This window comes from Chionomys nivalis, chromosome 9, assembly GCF_950005125.1.
Source record: "Chionomys nivalis chromosome 9, mChiNiv1.1, whole genome shotgun sequence".
In the NCBI taxonomy this organism is placed as follows: domain Eukaryota; kingdom Metazoa; phylum Chordata; class Mammalia; order Rodentia; family Cricetidae; genus Chionomys; species Chionomys nivalis.
In genome coordinates this window covers 61131044-61152732 of record NC_080094.1, presented here as the reverse complement: position 1 = coordinate 61152732, position 21689 = coordinate 61131044, and the positions used below count along the sequence as shown (strand labels likewise).

General features: G+C 40.9%; 1 protein-coding gene across 3 annotated transcripts in view; it reads left to right on the top strand.

Moving 5' to 3' along the window:
• Positions 1 to 21689, top strand: part of Fmn1 (formin 1) — a 370006-nt gene that overhangs the window by 112430 nt on the left and 235887 nt on the right. The window contains exons 1-2 of one of the 3 annotated variants that reach the window (XM_057780543.1): positions 331 to 1916; positions 3367 to 3484. The exons of 1 other annotated variant lie outside the window; for it this stretch is intronic. In XM_057780543.1, the coding sequence (XP_057636526.1) occupies positions 558 to 1916; positions 3367 to 3484 (1477 nt within the window). In that variant the 5' untranslated portion in view covers positions 331 to 557. Of the gene's footprint in view, positions 1 to 330; positions 1917 to 3366; positions 3485 to 21689 lie in introns of those variants that run through there. One more of the 3 variants, XM_057780541.1, reaches the window with a different exon arrangement.

Genomic DNA, 21689 nt, shown 5'->3' with positions numbered 1-21689 from the left:
CTTTGGCCATTTTCTGCTGATTCACTTTGGAATCTCTTGGGCTGCACCAGGGGGTGGTTCAGGGCTGTCAGGACCAGCTTGCCGGCTCAGCACTTTTAGGAACCTCAACTTGCTCACCAATGAGGAAGTTGAATGTGACCAGGAGACTCGTAGGCACGGGGCGGAGCTCCTCCTGAAGTCCTGGGCTGGGATTACGGGGCAGGCTGACTTTGCCGCGACAAAAAAGCCTTTTGTCCCGGGGAGTAAATACGGAAGTCCAGAAGAGCAGCCTGCCTGCCCATGTGTAGTAAGGTGTGCAGCCCCAGCCGCTTTGGGGCATAGAATTGCCCAGACTTAACAAGTTGCCCTGGGCACGCCGGCCGGCATCGAACAGACCGGAAGCGAGGACTCTGTGACCTGAAAGAGACCAAGTGTGTTTTCTGAGCTGCTGAAAGCCTGGCTGTCTCCCCGGTGCTGTAGCTCTCGGTCCTGTAAGTCAAGAGCAGATGGAGCGGATAAACTGAGCGAGCAGGGCAGGTAACACAAGGTAGAACCTCTGTCAAGGCCACTGCGGGGACATGGAGGAGGCTGGTAACTCTCTCAACAGCAGAGATGAGCTGGAACCAAACAAATCCGAAGCTGGACTTGAGATGGCTCAGTCGATCCTGAGTAAATTCTCTATGAAATCCCTGTTTGGATTTACAAGTAAATTGGACTCCTTGAATCCCGAAGAGGAAGATGCTGTGCTGAAGGCTTTTCGCAGTTTAGAGGTGGATGCCGCTCCTGAGAGAGACGATCCCAGCGAAGGCTCCGTTCAGTCACAGGCAGAAGCTCCAGTTCCACCTGATCTTGAAAATGATGGGAACTCAGCAAGGGCGGAGACAGGATTCGAGGGAAGTCAGGGGAAAGTCAGATCGAGCACCTCTTCCCCTGGTCATGAGCTGCGTTCACCTGCCTCTGTGAGTGTGGATAGCGAGGATGTCCTTTGGGTCCGTGGGACCCTGGTTCACACTACAAGTGATTCTGACTCTGAAGATGGAGGCCAAGAGGCAAAAGAAGGAAGTGGCCTTGATACGCAAGAGTCCACCACTGTTGTTTCATCTGAACCATCTCAAGAGCCCAAAGAAAGCCTGGAAGATTCGGGAGAAAATGACCACACTGGGGAAACTGATGATGCAGAACTCCGCGGTGATTCTCAGAGAACTTTACCCGAGACGAGTAGCAAAGTGGACCCCGGCGGTGATGATAGCCACAGGCAGGACCAGGCTGCGGAAGAAAGGTCCCAAACGCCACCCGCAGCAACAGACCAGACTGTTGCTGTTCCTGAGGGTACTGTTTGTAAAAGAGAGAGAGACACTCCGGGGGAGAAGTCGTTCCAGCTTCCAGCTTTCTTTAGTGGGCTCCGTGTGCTGAAGAAGGGGGCTACAGCGGAGGCCGGGGAGACCATTACGGAAATCAAACCCAAGGATGGGGACTTGGCTTTGCTCAAGTTGACCCAGCCTGTTCATAAGTCTCTGGTGCAGGGAGGCCCACAGACAGTGAAGAGCCAGGGTAGAGCAACTGATCCAAAGGCCACGCCCACTCTCCTGGAGCAGCTATCTCAGCTGCTCAACATTGACATGCCAAGGACCGAAGTGAAGGAAGCAGACCCCGAACTCCGTGGGGCAGATGAGATGGGCTATAGTACTGACCAGGAGAGCCAGAAGAGTTCTGGAGATGCCCAAGTTCAGGATGGCCAGGTGAAGTCGAAGCCACCAGAGACTGCCCTGGAGGCCTTTAAGGCCTTATTCATCCGTCCCCCTAAAAAGGGGACCACCGCTGACACATCCGAGCTGGAAGCTCTCAAGCGAAAGATGAGGCATGAGAAGGAATCACTGCGCGCTGTGTTCGAAAGATCCAAGTCAAGGCCGGCAGACAGCCCCACTGACCCCAAAAGCGTATGTAGAATTGGGCTCTGCATTTTGACATAAAATATAAATGCTCTAATTCTTTTTTTTGCATTCCAGGTTTTCTATTAAGATGAACCCTAGTTTCCCGATCTTATTAGTATTTTAGGTAAACAGAAATTAATGTATTAAATTTGTCTTGCAAATGACGGCGAAGATGGACAGAAGTGCATCTTTACCTTCTGTTTTTTTTTCTTGAATGTAATTGTAGTCTGTGAGAGGATGTGTGGGAAGGAAGGGAAACTGTGCACCCTGAGTTTAAACATCAGTGTTCATTGTGCTTATAAAACATTAGCAACATGGGGAAGTAATAGGATGTGCGATGTGTAAGTACGGCCAATTTATAGAGATTTCCTCACTGTTCAGTTACACTCCCGCGAACACAAGGCTGCCTTTGAAAGTGTGCCACTTAGCAAAATATGTGTTCACGATGTAACTGAAATGGTCTGTGTTCCTTATGTGGTTTCCTGGCTGAGTACCGAATTTAGGATGAGAACTGGATTTTAATCCCCGCTCCGCCATTTATGGTGAGGTGACCTTGATAATTTCTGAGCCTGTCTCCCCATATATAAAAACAAAAACCTAGCCCTAACACTTATGGAAAGAATAAATGGAATCAGAGCACAAGAGAATCTAGCTAGTAAAAGATGAAATTATTCAAAGAAAGTTAATTTATAATGGTCAGGAAGTGTCTGGCATTGAAAATTCATAGGAACAATGGATAGAATTTCTTGTTAAACATCAATTCAGTATAGGATTATCGTGTCTGCTTGTATATTTAATTAAGCTATTAAAAATTAAAGTCTCTGGAAGATTATCATAGCTTGTAGTTAAATCTAAATGAACCGTAGCATTTTAGATGAGAAATTTAACTCCATTAAAACAAAACAAAACAAAAAAACTTGAACATGGAGTCAGTCTCTTTTATTTTGTAATAGGAAAGAATCAAAATTAGTGTGGAATACTTAGAGAAGTGTGTATTCAGTTATTGCTAATGTTCATGGAAAATGCAAACTTAACTCCTTATTGTAAAAAGCGTGGAGCACATTTGCAAATATTCCTATAAATGTGCCAGATGATAACGCATTTGGTTTTGTTTCTGCAGTTAAAAAATTAGTCGTGCCTTTTAAAAAGTTGAATAACAAAAATAATACATAAAGGGTTGCATGTTAGGTAGCACTGAGGGTTTTTTGTTTGTTTGATTGATTGTTTTTGTTTTTGTTTTTTTGTTTTGTTTGCTTTAGTTTTTACCCTTACCGTTTCTTTACCCTTCTGGAAAAAGGTTCATACGGTACTCAGATGGCTTAATTACAAGTAATGGGAGCAACATACAACTGGCCATTAAATCTATACTAGAATTAATGTTAGGATGTGTGTTTTCAAGAATCAGTTGGCTCTGGTCACATTTCACTTAAAATTATTCTTTACCTGTTTTGCACAGCCTGACCAGAGCCCCACAGAGCAGGACGACAGGACTCCTGGCAGACTCCAGGCTGTCTGGCCGCCCCCAAAGACAAAAGACACAGAAGAAAAAGTGGGACTGAAGTACACTGAAGCAGGTAATGTGGGAGGAACCTGGCACCCAGGAATGAACCCCTTCCTGCAATGGCTTTTTCATGCAAGTTCAGAGAACTCTCAGAATCAGGGTTTGGTTTCATTATATTGAAGAAGGCTTCTTCTGTTTTTGCTCCTGGTATTAAAGCATACCACTCTGCACATTTACTATGAGTGAACCTCTTAGGGATGAAAGGTTCAGCGCAATGAATGAAAGGGGGCACACGTGTCAAGAAGGAGAGACTTTGGGGAATGAAATGGAGCAGGTAGATTACAAATTCTTCTGGAAACAGGCGCTCGACACACATATAATGTTTGTGTGAGCTGGTAGCATCCATAGAAGAGGCGAGTATGAGTCTCCAGGACTGTAATCTGATGTTCTGTTTGTCTCTGAGTAATGCTTCCCAGATAAAGGGACCTTGTGTGGACTGAACATACAGATGCCATATCAGTTACTCGCTCACTTTTGTTAGACAAAGCTTCATTTAATGCACGTCCAATTTTAAGGCCATCTAACTCTCTGGAAAATTTCCCAGGAACTTAACTTCGCTCTTTTTAAATGGAATAGGACTCTAGATATTTTACTCTTTAAATGAAAGGTTCACGTGAAAATTAAAAAAAAAAATGTAGAACTAGACAGGGATATATTTTAATTGTATGTGTGTGTGGTAGGGGTCAGGGGTTGACTTTTATTGAAATCTCTTTCTTTCTGATATTTGGAGACTTATCTTTCATACCTGTTTGGACTGTCACTCTGAAATTTGCTTTGATTTTATTTAAATTAGAGGTTTACCTAGAAATTGGCAGGTGCTAGAACAGGCTTTCTGAGAAGCCAATCACCTACGGTCTTTGCTGAGTTTCTGCTTAACTAAAGTCACCTGATGGAAGCAAGCAGAGAGCCCAAGTTTGTGCTGCACCTGCTCGGGCTTTTGCACAAATGCCACTGTTTTCCGTATCAGCCCTGGCCAATTTCTCCGGAGATGTTCCTCTGTAGAAAAGAATCATTTACAATCTTTTGTCTTTTCTGAGAGCCCAAGGACTTTGTGTTTTCCATCTTCTGTCTTCCCCATGGGGCAGGGGAGTCTTCATTGTTAAATCACATGACTTCTTTCACGTTCATATCTGTTCCCATTTCACTCACATGTTAGCAGTTCATTGCACTGAATCTTCAGAATCTTCAGAAGGTGAAAGAAAGCCCCCTTTTTATTATTCTTTTGTTTGTGGCTTTTATTATTATCATTTATTATTGCTGTTGGTAGGCATGCATATCAAGTTCAGTTACATAATTAGAGAGAAATACTTCTTTTTGGAAGTTTACTTGGTTTAGGAGGCTGTTTTGTTTTGTTTAATCAAACAAAATTTTGTTTATCAAGTGTCAGCAGTTGAGAATACACACATTGGCAAGGCAGTCTGGAGGTGGTCTTTAGCCTCCACATACCCAATCACAAACGTGTGGTTTTTCTGGGACAGTAACTACTTTATAGCATGTTATTTTTCTGCACTGCTTTTCTAATGGGATGAAAAATACTTTACCTTAGTGAAAATATATACAGCCATTTCAGTTTTCCAGCATACACCTAAGTTGTAATGCTATCTATGATCACAATATTGACTCACCCACCAAGTTATTTGCTTATCATGGTCCAGACAGTGATTAAATGACCTAAAATTTGCCTTAACTCTTAACAAGACAAAACAGAGAATACAATGAGTCCTAATTACTGAGTTAGAGATTTTAGTCTTGATTTAATTAGTATGTCATGGCAGCCTTCCTTGCCATGATGGGCATTTGCTGAGGAGAGAAGGAAATAAATGTCATAAGTGCTTCTTGAATCTAGTCTAGTCTAACTGTGATGCTCCTTAGTCTTTGTTTTCTTTATTCCCCTGTCTTCCACTTCTAGAGGCTCACAGGAGCATCCATCCCAGTTAACCTTGGCAGTGGTTCCTAGTCTTTCTGACCTGTGTTCTCAGAGCCATTAAGACCTTAAATGACCTGGGGAGAAGCAGGCAGATGAAAGAGGTAATAATGATAGTTCTTTGGTTGAAGTAATATGGCAGCAGCAGGCTGGCTATGCACTCCCAGGAAGCCCTGTCAGTGGCAGTACTTTGGCACTACTCTGTTTCATGTTTGGCACTTGACTGCCTGGGAACCTTCTGGTACTGATGTATTGAAGGAGATGTGGCTTCCATAGAAGAATGAGATAATCCACACATTTTGTACCTCATTGGTAATTTTGAGAAAGTTAACACACACATGCACGTGTACGTGTGCTCGTGTGAGAACGCGCACACACACACACACACACATCATGCTTATCTTAAGTTCAACAACAGAACTTAAGATAAGCATGATGTGTGTGTTGTTGAATAAACTGAAATCTCAGAAGACTTTGGTGTGTAATCGAACCTATTTTGTGGACTCTGTATTGGTTTCCCTGCCCCTGGGAAAAGATACTGAAATACCAGTCTCTAGGGAGCTTATAGACAGAGCTCTAATCGAAGGCAATTCAAGGTAGCTAAAGTCTTGAGCTTTTACATCTTGAGTGTATTTTATTCTCACCAGAATTAATTACTCATTAATGTAAAGAAACAAGAGAATAACCCTTCACTATTTCTATTTCACACGTACTGTTGGGATTCTGTACTGTTGAGAGAGATGGTCAGTCCATGTCAAGCCTAGCTTTTCCATCATGGGTTCCCCCTACTCCACCCTATGATGATGCCCTCAACCACTTTATTGATTTTTCCTAATCAGTAATCTTTTGAGAGGCTTAAGAAATCACTTAATCCTATAAATTCATTTTTATTCATGATAAGAAGGAAAGGAGCTAATATAGAAGGACCTGTAATCTTAAATGGTGGGTTCTAGGGTCTTACTAGTTTATATCAGTACTTCACAGTGATGCTCATGTCCACTGCCAACATCCTCCCTGCTGCCATCACTTAGCTCTCAGCATCCTTTGCAGCTTGGGACAGTGCAGTCACTCTCTTGGGTTCTGCTGGAGCATCCACTGTTCTCAGGTTGTCCTGTGCCCACATTCAGGGAATTGCTACTTAAAGTCTCTGAGCCCTAGGAACCCTGGCCATGTGCCAGTTGAGGGCTGTCACTTAGTGGACTTCCACAGGGGCTGAAGTTGGCCCCTACAGAGGGGTTGAGTTGGAAACTCGGTGTTAGTTCATGCTGTGTCTCAAGTGCTTTTCTTTGCTCCTCCCACTCACCTCCACCATGCTTATGCCGTGCCTTCCTATGTTGATCTTTTTAATGAGATCCTGTCTTGTGTTCCGAAGGTCGCACAGTAACTTTGAACCGAGTGTTTCAACCCCACTTTTCTTGGCTTGGACTGAAATAGTCTGGGCAACAAGCTCCATATTCCTCTTGGAATCACTGTTCTTTCTCTCAGTATGACCCTGTGCTCTGGATGGTCTTATGTTGTTTTTAAGTGGGTTTCTCTCTCTTTTTTCCCATTGACCAAATTCAAAGAGAAGCCAGATCATCTGGAGCCCTTCACAGACAGGTCATAGAGAAAAGTGACAGCAAATCTCAAGAGACAAGTTAATCATGTCCTACACAGGTACACTGCCTGCTGTTCCTTAAGTGATTTTTCTATTCCTTTTCCTCTCTCTCTCCATTTCATAGCAGAATTTAATTTGGAGCACAATCTAAATTAGAGAGATCACAGATTATTTTTTTATGAATTGTGAATTGATTTTACAGCAGGGTTTTACGACTAGCTGTCTTCTCTCTGAACTTAGTTCATGCTTGCTTTGGACTTCTGTAAATGGAGACCGCTCATTCATTTCATGGCTGCCCAGACCCAAGTAATCATACAGAAACTATATTAATTACAGCACTATTTGGCTGATGCTCAGGCATATTTCTAGCTTGCTCTTATGCCTTATGTTAACAATTTCTATTAATCTATGTATCACCACAAGGCTGTGGCGTTACCTCATTTTCTACATGTCTTGCTTCTTTGTTGGTTCACTGGCATCTTTCTCCTTCGGCAGCTACATGGCATCTCCATGACTCTGCCTACACTTTCTATATATTTCTGTTTGCATATCCTGTCTGGCTTTATTCTGCCCTGCCATAAGCTAAAGAACGGTAATAAAACATATTCACAGCATACAGAGGGAAATCCCACATCATCTCCTCTTTTCTGTATAAATAAAAAGGAAGGTTTTAATTTTAACATAGTAAAATTACATATAACAAAACAGTTTTCAAGCAAGAATTATAGTTATAGTATTTTTGTGAGTGTAAAGTTTCATATCTAGTTTATCTTTTATCATAACTAAGGAAAACTATAACTATCTGTTTTTAACTCAACCAAAGACCCCAGAAGGTTATAATATTACCTAAGTAAACAGGAAGGGCATTGTAATCAACTTACAAAACTATAGCATTGACGGAGGCTTCTCATTGCCTGGACAGTCACCCAAAGTTCTTCTGTAACATTGGGGCATCCATCTTCAGCCTAAAAGCCCATAGTATCTTGCAGACATTTCCAGGAAGCAGGAAATTTGAAAATCTATTCTGCCTTGTACCAACAAAATTCATCAGTTGCTTTTTTCTGTGTCCTGCAAAATGTCTGACTGTTCTTTTGTAAAGCAGGAACCCTGAGGGACTGTCTCACCTGCAAGTTCAGCAGTCATTTTTCTGTGGATCCTGCATGTTCAATGTATACAGCAAGCCATCAAGCAGTCCAAACAAGAACAATTTATTGTGCTAATGGCTAGCTTTGTCACACCAAAGACAAATTCCATAGTAAGTTTCTTCAATTCCCATCATCCTCTCTGAAGGTTGTCTCATTGTGGAGAAAAGTCAAAGTTCTTAAAACATTTTAAATCCCATATTCTGTAGATTTTTGAAAAGTTTGAAGAATATCTAACTGAAATATATCTTTGTATATCTAGAAAACCTAACATGACTGCAAGTTTGACTATTATTGATGACTGTTAATCTGTATTTCTTAACTATACATTACATTTTTAAATGAGCTACTTTAACGTAATACCTTAAACAAGAGTAGAGATATATTTACACAGTGTAACAAATAGACCTTACATTTGTATCAATAAACCAAGATCCATACTAATATGAAGTATTCATCTCTATATATCATATCCCCCTTTAAATGAAAACAAGCATTTATAAGCAATCATTTTGGGAATTTAGGTGTTGCTTTCTTCAAACTTCTTCCTGCTGTTTGTAGGGTTCATGGAGACCTTTCAGAGGGTCTTGTTCCATCAAACCATATTAATTTAGGCTGGAAGGAATCACGGATTCTCATCTTCTGTGGAAACAAAAGTAGAACCTCTTTTCAAAAGTAACATACCCTTAGATTCAAATTTTGAAGTCAAGATATCTTTAAAATATATATGTTGGTTTAGCTTAGCAACCTGTGCAATGAAGTGTCTCTCTGTACTGAGCTTATTCACAGTCAAAAATTTCAGGCAAACACAGTAATATGCATATCCAGATTCTCTGTGTATGTTCCATCTTTACATGACTTATTTTTTTACTCTATTACTTTTTAATGTTTAATTATCTTTACCTCCTTTCATCTTTGACTTTCTGTACTCTTTCTTCTCTTTCATAAGCCCATGCACATTTTCCAACACTGTGATCCATTCAGAGGTCTATTTTATCTGAACCTGTTTTATTGTGAATCTGTAATCATCTTCTGACCAGGAGTGCTTTTAAAATGGTAAGCAGCTTGGTCTCAGCGGCCCTGGACTCTGGCCCTGCCTCTCTTGGACTTTTAATATACTGGAGGTATATTTGCCACCTGCTCTGCGATCCATGCTTATTGCCCCAGCTCTAGGAATGCAGCAGATCTCTGTCATCATTAAGCAACTTGTAGCATTCTGCTCACAAAACCCATTTAAATGCAAGATGTCCTGAAAGAGCCAGAGCTGCTTTATCTTAAAGAAGCCATGCAGTTTTTGCTGCTAATGCTGAGTCAGGAAGCCTTCTCTTAAAGGAGCCACACCTCTGCTTGCAGCCACAAAACAGAGCCTATTTGAAAAAAATGTGGATGCCAAGAAGCTGTGCTTGACTCACATATTTTGTGGGTCTAGAAGCCCTCTTTTTTTTTTTTAAGCTTTCTTAGGTCTTATGTGGCTCTATGCCCCAGAAGATGGGCACTATTTTGTAAGTGGAGACTGCATGTTTGTTTTCTGACTGACAGTAATCACATAGGAACTGTATTAATTACAACAGCATTTGGCCAATGGATCAGACATTATTTCTAACTAACTCTTATGTGTTAATTTAACCCATTTTTTTATTAATCTATGTAACACTACGAGGCTGTGGCATTACCTCATTTTCTACATGTCTTGTTTCCTTGGCAGTTGGCTGGCATCTTTCTCCTTCAGCAGCTACATGGAGTCTCCCTGACTCTACGTACTCTCTCTCTATATCTCTGTTTGGATTTCCCATCTGGCTTTATTCTGCCCTGATATAAGACAAAGCAGTTTCTTTATAAAACCAATGGTAATAAAATACATTCACAGCATACCAAGGGGAGTCCCACATTAGACTTCTCTTGGCTGTGTCTGTATATTTCATTGGCATCTTCAGCTCTGTGGTACCACAGCACACTTCACAGTACATCTCCTCCAATTCTCCTACATACTTCAAAATATATTTTTCATTTTCTGATATATCTGTTCTTCTGAAACTTCACAGAGGAGTCCTTTTGGGGGAATTTTTCTTGGGATCGCATTGCTTTTTAAGTTAGTATGCATTGGGAATGAAAATGCTTAGTGTTCACATATATTATAGATAACTATTCAGAGTGTTTTATGATTTTCAAAAAAATTAAAAATAATATTTGCTTATGTATAAACATGTATTTATATATCCTTATATCCTTATATGTCTTGTAGTTTTTCTTTAAATATATCTCTAGACACATTATTTAAAGATAGATGCAATTGTTTGAATTTGTTTCTTAGATTAGTTTCCTGTTTCTAGAATGATTCTCACAGTCTAATGACTTAAGCTTCTTGGCTTTTGTGGACTTTCTTCCCAAGTCCGACATTTGTCCCAGTTAGGGTCATACTTGGACTCACTGAATACAGAGCTACCTCCTCTGAGTCTTTGCTTAGTGACTCTAAATGTCTTGAGACTCCTTTAAGACACGGGATTGGGGTTTGAGAGATGGCTGAGCAGGTAAAACACGTACCTGCTCTTTCAGAGGACTAGGGGTTGATTCCTATCACCCATATGGTAGCTAACAGTGTGTGACTCCAATTCTAGGGGATCTAACACCCTCTTTTGACCTCTGAGGGTACTGCATGCATATTCTTCGCAGACGTACAAACAAACAAAACACTCACACACATAATATAAAAGTAAATAACTCAAACATTTAATTAAAAAAATGTAGTGATAGCCAGAAGCTACTGAAAAACATGCTGCCATCAGCATTGTAGAGTGTGTCTGATGCCTAGCCCTGTGTACATGCTCCCAGGTTCAGGTGAACCTCTGTTCTTGGCACTTACTCCTTTCCTGCCCATCTCCTACTCTGTTCTGTGATTGATAACATTTCTCAGTATTTTATTATGGTGTGCCTCAAAGTCCTAAGAGAATGTAAAGTTAAAAGCTTGTGGAATCTGAAACGTGTTAGTAACTTTACATGTCAGCAAACTACTTGTAGCACAAGCACTTGTTGAATTGTCAGTCTCTGCATTGCCCATTGTCGGGGGCCACGAGTACCAGCCTCAGTACCCCCTCAGTAGAATTGAAAGCAAGCGGGGAACTGAGGGTAAAAAGATTAACTCATGCACTGCGTGTTACCTCTGCATCTTCTTTATTTTTCAGGTGGGGGAGGGGAAGTGAAGTGAAGGGACGCAGAGAAGAAGAGGAAGGGGAAGAATAAGGAGAAGAAAGAAGGAGAGTAAGGGGAAGAAGTAGAAGTAGCTAGGAGAAGAATGAGAATAAGGGGTGATATCCACGAGGTTTCTAGTTTTTATAGACATAGTTGGAAAATTCCATAGGCAAGCACAATGATAATATATATATCAAAATCACAAGAAGGGCAGGTAGAACCTGACAAAGCTGCACTCTGAAACAGGTGACATGACCCAGGAAAGAGCCAGCATCCAAGAGAAAGACCTGAGACTCCAATCCATTAGATAAAGTTAATGTAATAAATAATTAATGAATTACTAAATGTCCCTGAATCCTGGATTTACCTGTTCCCCTCATCCAATCTCTTTTGTGATAAACAGTTTTAGGGACTCTCAGATTTTTTTGTTAGCAATGGTGGGACACAATACCTTCCTACTCTGTGCCTGTATTCTTTAGACATCTCTATGTGGTCTGTTACCAGGTAATTTTGTGGGATAATCAGGGCCTCACAAGGTTTCCGCAGATATGATGGTGACTTTTCCAAAAGTCAAGTGTGTTCCCACAGCTCTGCAAAATGGGTTATTACATGTGGACGTCCACTTCCTGTGGATCTGCCTATTGGTCTGACAGCTGGACATTTACTTTATAGTCTTGTGGGCTCCAACAGCTCATGGGAGGGGCAAGGGGACAAAAGCACTCACGTCTTCTGATAAGAAATGTGGACATTTGGTTTCTCTGCCTCTGTACATCTAGAAAACCTTATTCTCTACTATTAACACTTCGAGCTAGGCTTGGGAATGCCATAAACACTGTCGTCTGAGTGTAAGTGTGGCCATGGCTTTTGTAGAAAAGAGAACTCAGTACAGGGTATTGAAGTTCTAATGAGCACGCTGTCAGCATGGGCGTGTCTCCTGGGGTTTAACCTTCCAGAAGCCTGGAGCAGCTCAGAACAGCTTGGAAATGTTCCTTATTGAGAGAACTGTGCATCAGCCCAGCCCTCACCTGAGTATCTGTCTACCCTCTGGTTTGTTTCTCATTTGCCTTTGTATCTTTGTGAAGCGAGGGAGTACTTCCTGGTGAGTCAGACATCCTTACTTCATCAGACAGGGAGAGCTAAAAATATCTTGGAGTGTTTTATTGGCTCACTGTAGTTTGAATTGTAATTTCCCCATTCATGGCTAACAGAGTTTGTTAGCTATGGGTGGATATTGCTTCAAAGTCATGTGTCTAGAAGAATTGTCCTGGGTCCTCTGGAACTGCCTAGGGGATGGATTTACTTGTGTGTTCTACGGGCATTTGTATCAATCTGCCATCACTTTCATGAAGTGATTTTGGGAGGACATAAAACTGGAAGCTATACAGACCAGAGACCAGGACAGCCTTTCATTTTGTGGGTCCATGCAGACAGGCAGACTGGGAAGCTGGAGGTGACGTGAAAGTGCTAAGCTTCCGTAGGCTGTAGTGCTTGGAACTGTGGAGAGAAAATAACTTTCCCAAACCAAATCGCCACTAAAGCTTGACTATCAGCAAGGGAGTCTCTAAGTGCTGACCCCTATACCATGTTCAAAAAACATTTTTAAAGGGTTTTTTGTTTGTTTGTTTGTTTACACATTTGTTTGGTTATTTGCCCACTATTCAAGGGTTTGCACATCACCACACAAGGAACTCGGAGGATAACTTGAGGTGTCAATTCTCTTTCTTCCATCAGTGGGTATTGGGTGGTCAGACTCAGGTTCCCTGTATATATTTATATTACAGCCTTAGTCAGACTCAGGTCCCCTTTGTATATATTACAGCCTTAGCTTCCAAGTCTCTGTGTCTTTACTTCATGTTATTTTTTATTACAGAGTTTTATAGTCAAGTCTTTCTAGGATTTTTGTTGTTGCAGCAGTTTATGCTTTTAAGAAGACTTTCCCCAATGGGATGATAAAAACATAGTTTTAATTATTGCAATACATGTTTAGATTTATTTTTAAAGTAATATGTTCATTTATATTAGCAAGCCACTGGTATTTTGTTTTTCTTAAACTGATGCCCATCTGTCCAGCCTCATCCAGTAAATGCTACACTCTTACAAAAGTGCTAGTTCACGTTGTGCATACAGATTCATTCCATGGTTTGATCTCTAGAAAGATATCTTTTTCTAGAGATCAAACTAGACTATTTATTTTTACTTATTGTAGTTATTGCTGTATGTGCCCAGATGTTGTGTCAATCACCTCAGTTTCCATTTTTCTCTAGATTCTTATACACACAGTGGCGCATGCCTTTAATCCCAGCACTCGGGAGGCAGAGGCGGGCGGATCTCTGTGAGTTCGAGACCAGCCTGGTCTACAAGAGCTAGTTCCAGGACAGGGCTCCAAAACCACAGAGAAACCCTGTCTCAAAAAACAAAACAAAACAAAAACAAACAAAAAAACCCCCAAATTCCTGTATATAAACTTTACAGTGAGTTTTTCAGGACTGGTGACATGGCCCTGAAGTTAGCAAAGTTCTTGCTGCACAAGCATCAGAAAGCCCTCAGATCAGCCTCCAGCACACACATACAAAGGTCAGGCATGGCGATGTGTATAGTTCCAGTGCTGGGGAGGCATAGACAGGCAGATGCGGAATACTTACTAGCCAGCTGGAGTCGAAGAATCAGTGAGCTTGATGCTCAATGAGAGACCAAAAGAAAGCAACGATGTCCAAAATAATTGTCCTATATACAAATCGTTTACAGAGACAAATGTTTATCTGTGCATATCTTAATGCACTAAGATTTGGGGAGATAGTTCAGTTAGTGAAATACTTGTAACACAAACATTAATTACTTTAGTTCTATCCTCAGAACCCACCTAAAAATGCCAGATGTTAGGGCTTGTAATCCCAGTGCTGGGGAGGTGGAGACTTGGGGCTCATTGGACAGCTAGTTTGGCCTAATTGATGAACTACAGGACAATGAGAGATCCTGTCCCAAAGAAGATAGATGATGTTCCTGAGGATGATACCCAGTGTTGTCCAGTGAGCTCTACATACACACATATGTATACACGCATACACACATGTACAAAGTGTAAATAATAAACAAACTGGGCCTGATAATTCAAGTCTATAATCCCAAATACTCCAGAGGCTAGAACAAGGAAATTCCAAGTTCAAGGCTATCTTTGATTACAGATTATGTTCAAGGCCAGTCTGGGTTATTTCAATAAAAGATAAGGGCTGTGAGATGTTCAAGAGTATTTGTTGCTCTTGCAGAAGACCTGCCTGGATTTGGTTTTCGGCATCTACAGTGTGGCATAATTGTCTGTCACTCTAGTTCCAGGGATTTCAACACCTACTGCCTCCTGTATGTATCTGTGTACATGTGGTTGGTACTCATACAGACAAGCACATACACATACATTTATACACATAAACAAGTAAATAATTAAAAGTAAAAAGAAGGCTGGTGGTACATGCAGTGACAGACTGCTTACCCAGTATGCATGCCACCCTAAAGTCAAATCATGGTAGTACAAAAGAATAGATACACACAGACACAGATACACACACACACACACACACACACACAAATTCTATTCCTAGCTAAGCATCCAGAAATATATGTAAGTGTGTAAAAGCTGCAACAAGAAAACTATACAAGCTTACAAAAACACATGAAGTACATCCTCAACAGCTGGAGAGACCGCTCATGCTTCGGAATAGGAAAACATGGCATTGTGAGGTCCCTTCCCTCAAATCTAAGACACTGTCCTTTGGAATCATTCAGTAGATCCTAAGAATCTAACTGTGTGTGTATTACTCCTATCTGTTGTTTAGTTCAATAATTCATCTCTTTGATTGTACAAAGCCCCATTCCCCAAGTCTGCTGTCAGTGTTCTAGTGTGTGTTGAGTGTCCAGAAGTTATCTTGACAGATTACTCTTTGAGGAATTTCTGGTCTTTTTTCTGCTTTCTTTTCTTCTGAGGCAGGGTCGTAATGTATATCCTAGCTGGCCTGGAACTCTCTGTGTAGACCAGCTAGGTTGGCCTCTACTTCGGAGATTTTGCACGTTTCTGCCTCCCAAGTATTGAGATTGAAGGAGTGTGTCACCATACCTGGCCTCCATACTTAAAAAAAAAAAAAAAGCTATGTAATTTTTCATTGCCATCAATACTTCACGAACTTCTATTTCTTCACATCCTTCAAGCATTATTTTTTATAGTAGCCATTCTAGTGAATATGAAATGGTCTCCAGTACTCTGGATTGTATGTTCCAATGGTGTGCTACTAAACAAGTTTTTGAGGGTCTACTGGACATATGAATATCTTTGTTGGAGGAAATGTCTGTACTGTCCTTTGTTAACAATAGAGAATAAAGTACAGTTGCCCTCCAGTAATCCCTGCTATCTGGAACTTGAAAAATAAAGCTGAAACAGTGACTAGTGGCCATCTTTCATGTCATTCTTGATTTCAAAGGCTTCCTTTCAATGTTATTCAATTCTTGATTATATTGGACTGGAGATTTTATTTAATTTTATTGTAGACCCAGACTTCTGAGTGCTGTTTGAATTTATTGCACTAGGGAGATTCTTATTAAAATGACTTGTGATATTCTTCAGTCTGATTGGTGGTTGACATTTTGTTATGGGGGAGGTGGGTTTCGAGACAGAGTTTCTCTGTGTAGCCCTGGCTGTCCGGGAAACTCATTCTGTAGACCAGACTGTCCCTGAACTCAGAGATCCACCTACCTCTGCCTTCCAAGTACTGGGATTAGAGTCTTGTGCCACCATCAACCGGCTGACATTTTGATTTTTTGATGGAGATCCATTTGTACTTTCTTGAGAGTTAAGTCCCATGTGATTGTGATGTAATGCTGAAGTTTATTTGATGATTTTCTGGTTATTTATTTGACTGTCCCCTATTTTCATTAGTGTGGTAGTTTAAATAAGAAATGTTCTACCATAGACTCTTGCGTTTGAACACTTGGTGTCCAGTCCATGACTCTGTTTGAAGGGATGCTAGAACCCAGAGGAAGTAAAGCCTGGCTGGAGGAACTACATCACTTGGAGCAGGCCCCTGTGCTCTATCTTTATCTCTCTGCCTTCTCTGTGGAGATGCGATGTGATCTCCTTGCTTCTCCTCCGTGCTGCTGCTATGCCTTTTGCATCATTATAGACTATCCTTCTGGAGTTGTGCTGTAAAATAAACGCTTTCTTTCTTCAGCTGCTGCTGGAGATGCTATTTTACCACAGCAATAGAAAAGTAGCCGATACAACTAGCATATATGTATTATTTACAAATAAGGATTTAATTGTGACATTTCATACATGTGAAGATGAGCATGTGTAATAAATGCATTGCTCGTGTGCATTGTATATACTCCTCTGAAAATCTGGCATCTTCAATAATGAAACATCGCCACCAAAAATATCCTTGTGACTTCAAAATAAAGGAAAATGTTAGAACATTTTCTGTATATTAAGTAATAGAGAGTACAATGGCCAAGGAAGAATACTAAATTAATTAAAATAGAAATGATTTTCAAATCTGTCTTCTGTGCTGGTTTTTTTTTTTTTTTTCTGTTAGCATTAGGACTCCTTCAGTTTACCAGTAGTCAAGATAAGTGGAGGTGAATTCAGATAAAGAGCTGCCATTGTGTGTTGAGCTTCATGGCATGGCTAGGGTGACTCCTAGGGGATTTGCTTGACTTTGTGAGAACACATTCTATCTCATGGCGTAATTCTAGAACTTGCAATTGGTTGGGATACCAGAGTCTGAGATTGTATCTCACTCTTATTTCGTGACACTAGTACATTGTAAGTATCTACTTCGTTGGTGCTGTTATTAAATTTGCAGATATATTTAATAATGCATCCATTCATTTAGCAAATATTCATTGAGTACTATGCACATATCAATGTGATGGTTGCTTGGAATATAAAGATGAATACAAGATTCTTACTCTGAAGCAACTTGTGATTTTATTTTTAGTTTTTACTTTTATCTCTGGCCAAGGTCTATAGGGTGGTAGGTTGGAGAAAGGAGAGTGGGAAAATGTGAAATATATCCAAAATATCTTAATCCAACATCCTAAATGCTCTGATAGAAGAATGTATGGCAGATGTTTGGATGACATCAGTCCTTCATGGAGAAATTAGCACAAACCTCACAAGTCAACATGGAAAATGATAGTCTGGGTAAGTGAGAGGAAGCTGAGGAAGAGCAAATAGTAAAGCTATAAATAAATAAATATACAAATAAATAAGCAAGCTGGGCCTGGTTGCACAGACTTCTACTCTCAGGTACTAGAGTTGAAGTGGGAGGATCACAAGTTCAGGGCCATCCTGAGGAATAAATAGTATGGTGTGCAATGGTATTAAGCCTATAGATTTGGAGGCTAAAGGGTTTTGAGCAGGAGAAGGAATATATGTGGAATGCCATTTTAAGGCTTGATTTGTAAACATTTGGGGAAGTCACTGAGCAATTTTAGGCCAAAAAAAATAACATAACCAAATATGGTATTAAGCCCTCTAGGGATCTTAAGGAAGAATGCTAATGTAGGGAGGGAGATAAGGTGGTGGCTGGTCTGAATAGGAAGTCTTACCTGGAGTTCTTTAGCTTGTCTATCGGGTAGATAGTAGGGGCAGTCAGTGACTTCCATCGCCTTGTGGACAGATACATTCTAAATCTTCATTATTCATGGTGTAACAGTAGAATTGAGATGATTCAAATCAGTAGACACTCTTGGTTTCATTTTAGGTGATGCCTCATCCTCTTTTTATTAAATTTATTGCTTTGACTATTGGAAGAATAAAGAGCATTTGTACTTAAAACATTTACTGTTTCCTCATTATGGGAAGAATGTGATATATATAATATATATATATATATATATAGTGTGTAGTGTTTATTTTGTCTTTTGAATTATTTAATTATTGGATGAAGCATACCTTTAGTGCCAGGCCAGTTCTTTAATGAGCTCATATAATGCAAGTTGTCCAAAACCAACTTACCTAAGAATTATTTTTCTAAATAACTTATTTTTAATAGCAGATAATTATCATAATTGCAACAATCAAGTAAGATAGCACACTGCCATCCCACGAGGGTCTCTTTAACGAGCTAAAGGAAACAATGCCAACTACATTACCCTATACCTTTCAGACTTGACCAGTAATTTTGCTTTATTTCATATTTCAGGTTCTACTCTTCTCAGTGTCAGCTTTGCTTCCTTTACAAAGACCTTGACTATCCTCCCCCTCTCATGACTTCTTCTCAATCCCCTGGCCGTCAGACATTGCCCATGACAGCTGTTTGATTAATGAACTTTCATTTAAGCTTCCTGCTACTTGTTAACATTTTGTGCCTTGAACCCTATTTGGACTTCCAGTTTTCCCTCAAAAATAGTCCTGGGGATTTTTAGCAAGATTCTCAGGCATTTGAGTAATCAAGACATGAAGAGTCTTCAGACTGAGGGACATAGTCGGCCCTTTCCATGGGTGCAGTGGAGACAACTTACAGCAAGCAGCTTGCTTCCCAGGTGCTCCGTTACCTTTCGTAATTAGTACCTGAGAGGCCTTTGTCCACACAAAAGCCCCATAACTTTTACCTCAGAGGTTTATTCTGCAGCCAAATATGAGTGACCATGGCCTGGGGCACTTATTTAGTTTGTCCAAATTCCATGTTCTGGGTTTCAACATGCTAACAGTTTGATGAAGTTTTTATGGTAATAGAAAAAAGGAAGTCATAAACCAAGGCCTTTTTAAAATATGTTGATGGGAGCATTAAGCATGTGGGTTGAAGCCTCTGCTGTAGGCCTCAGGTGTGGTCTTCCGATCTTTTAGTCTTTCGGGTAACAGAGAGTAGAGTTTCCTTAATATAATCCGAAAAGATTTTGTCTGCTAGTCCCAAGATGATCAGTCATGCACAGAGGTGGGCAAGGAATGGCTATTTGGATGGCTAAAGATAGCCTGAGATAAATAGTAATTAGTCTCTGAAACTGCAGCAATCCAACTTCTCCTCAGTCATTGAAGGTCTGTGGAGTTCATCAGCTTTGTAGAAGGTTCAAGTTGACAGTGCAATTTCTTTCTGGAAACTTGTTCAGAGTTTATTAAGTTACCTAGTAGCACAACTGACACATCCCAATAAAATGAATAACTTACTCAGACGTAAACCTACACCCAACATTCTTTTGATAGTGAATGTTTTTTAAAACATTTTTTTACGTTTATATCCCATGGAAATTATGAGAAGGTGATTAATTTAAGGCATTGAGTCAGTTATAAAATTGGATGAATTCGCAGAAGGAGGGAGAACATGTACAACGAAGTCAGGACCACGAGGGGTGCACCCACCCACTGAGACAGTCGGACCGATCTATTGGGAGCTCACCAAGGCCAGCTGGACTGTGACTGAAAAAGCATGGGATAAAACCGGACTCTCTGAACATGGCGGACAATGAGAGCTGACAAGAGGCCAAGGACAATGGCACGGGGTGTTGATCCTACTTCAGGTTCTGGCTTTGTGGGAGCCTAGACAGTTTGGATGTTCAACTTCCTAGATCTGGATGGAGGAGGGAGGACCTTGGACTTTCCACAGGGCAGGGAACCCTGACTGCTCCTGGGACTGGAGAGGGAGGAGAAGAGGAGTGGGGGGAGGGGGAGAGGGGCGGGAGGAGGGGGAGGGAAATGGGAGGCGGGGAGGAGGCGGAAAATTTTTTTTTTCAATAAAAAAAAAAATTGGATGAATTCTGTGATGAAGCCGAAATTGAAATGTTTTAAGAGATAAAAAGAAGTCATAAAAAGTTCTGAATGTTAAAGCAGAATTCGTTCATACTTTGTTAAAAAAAAAAAAATAGATGGTGCCGGGTCTCATAAGTCAAGATGTTTATTAGATTCCATTCATTTAAATGTGGTAGAGTTGTTTTAGGGTATCAGTACCATAAACTCTTTATAACCTGACACAACAGTTTAAACTTAAAAATACTTTAGGTTTCAATTTACTTATATGTAAGGAGTATGTTATTTTGCGGGGGGGGGGGGATTCCCTGTTCGCAGGCACAAAACACTTTTGAGAACACTGTTCTGGGTTACACTCTGAAAAATACTGTTCCCATATCACCTGAGACCTTGTTGAAAATACCGATCTCATCTAGGAGTGAAACATACATGAGTCAGTGATGTAGGTCAAAGCAACCAGCTCCTTTTACAGAAGTGTCAATCTTGTTTATCTTTCCCCGGGGCATGGCTAAACTGCTCTCATTGCGGCTTCCTGCCTGGTTTACAGTGGTTAGAACTGGAGCCTAAGGTTACAGAGGACACAGACAGCTCTCTAGTGTGAATCTGCTCAGAGAATTTTCTTCCATTCTCCAGCCTCAGTCCCAAGTGTGTCCAGAGTTCCCAACCTATACAGGGTCTCTTTCAGTCAGTATGCTGGGTCATCTCCTCCACTCCTTTAACCTCCTTCCCTCTCACCAGGCTCAGATCAGCCCGGGAGTGTTTGAAGGGATGCAGCTGTGTAGAGAGTAGGCTATAGGTTTTCCACTGTAAGAGACCACGTCCTGCTGTGGTGGGCCCACAAAGCCACTCCATGGCTATGCCTGCAGGGCTAGCTAGTCTTGGAGTTGCTTCTAGGAGGTTTGCAAGAGAAGAATTGGGGTGTTATCTTATTTGTCCAATTTTAATAAGCTAAACTAGAGTCAGTGGAGGGCTTCAAGCCTCTTTAATAAAAGCTAGGTGTGGATTTCAGATATGGACAGAAGAACAGGAAGAAATGTAGTGAAATGCTCCTGGTCGTTCTCAGGGAGACAGATGGGATAACTAGAGTGAGCACCTGGACAGGAACAAGGAAAGAGGAGGTGGTAAAGGGGATACGAGCAAAAGGAACAGAAGCTAGGAGGCTTCTAGGCCAGTGGTTCTCAGTCTTCCTGGTGCTGCGACCTTTTAATACAGTTCCTCCTGTAGTGACTCTCAACTGCTGTGGGGATAATGCGTTTGTACACTGTAAAGATTTGTTACTCGTATTGGTTTTTAATAGAACACTGATTGGCCAGCAGCCAGGCAGGAAGTATAGGCAAGGCAATAAGACTAAGAGAATTCTAGGAAGAGAAAAGGCAGAGATGCATGCAGTCTCCAGCCAGACGCAGAGGAATCATGATGAGAATGCCTTATTGAGGAGTGGTACCAAGCCACGTGGCTAAAGATAAGAATTATGGGTTAATGTAAATTATAAGAAGTAGTTAAGTTAGTAATAAGCCTAAGCTAATATGCCAAACAGTTTATAATTAAAATAAGCCTCATGTGTGTTTTGGGGGGACTGAATGACTGCAGGGACTGGGCGGGACAGAAACTTTCCTGCTACACTCTACCACAAAATTATCT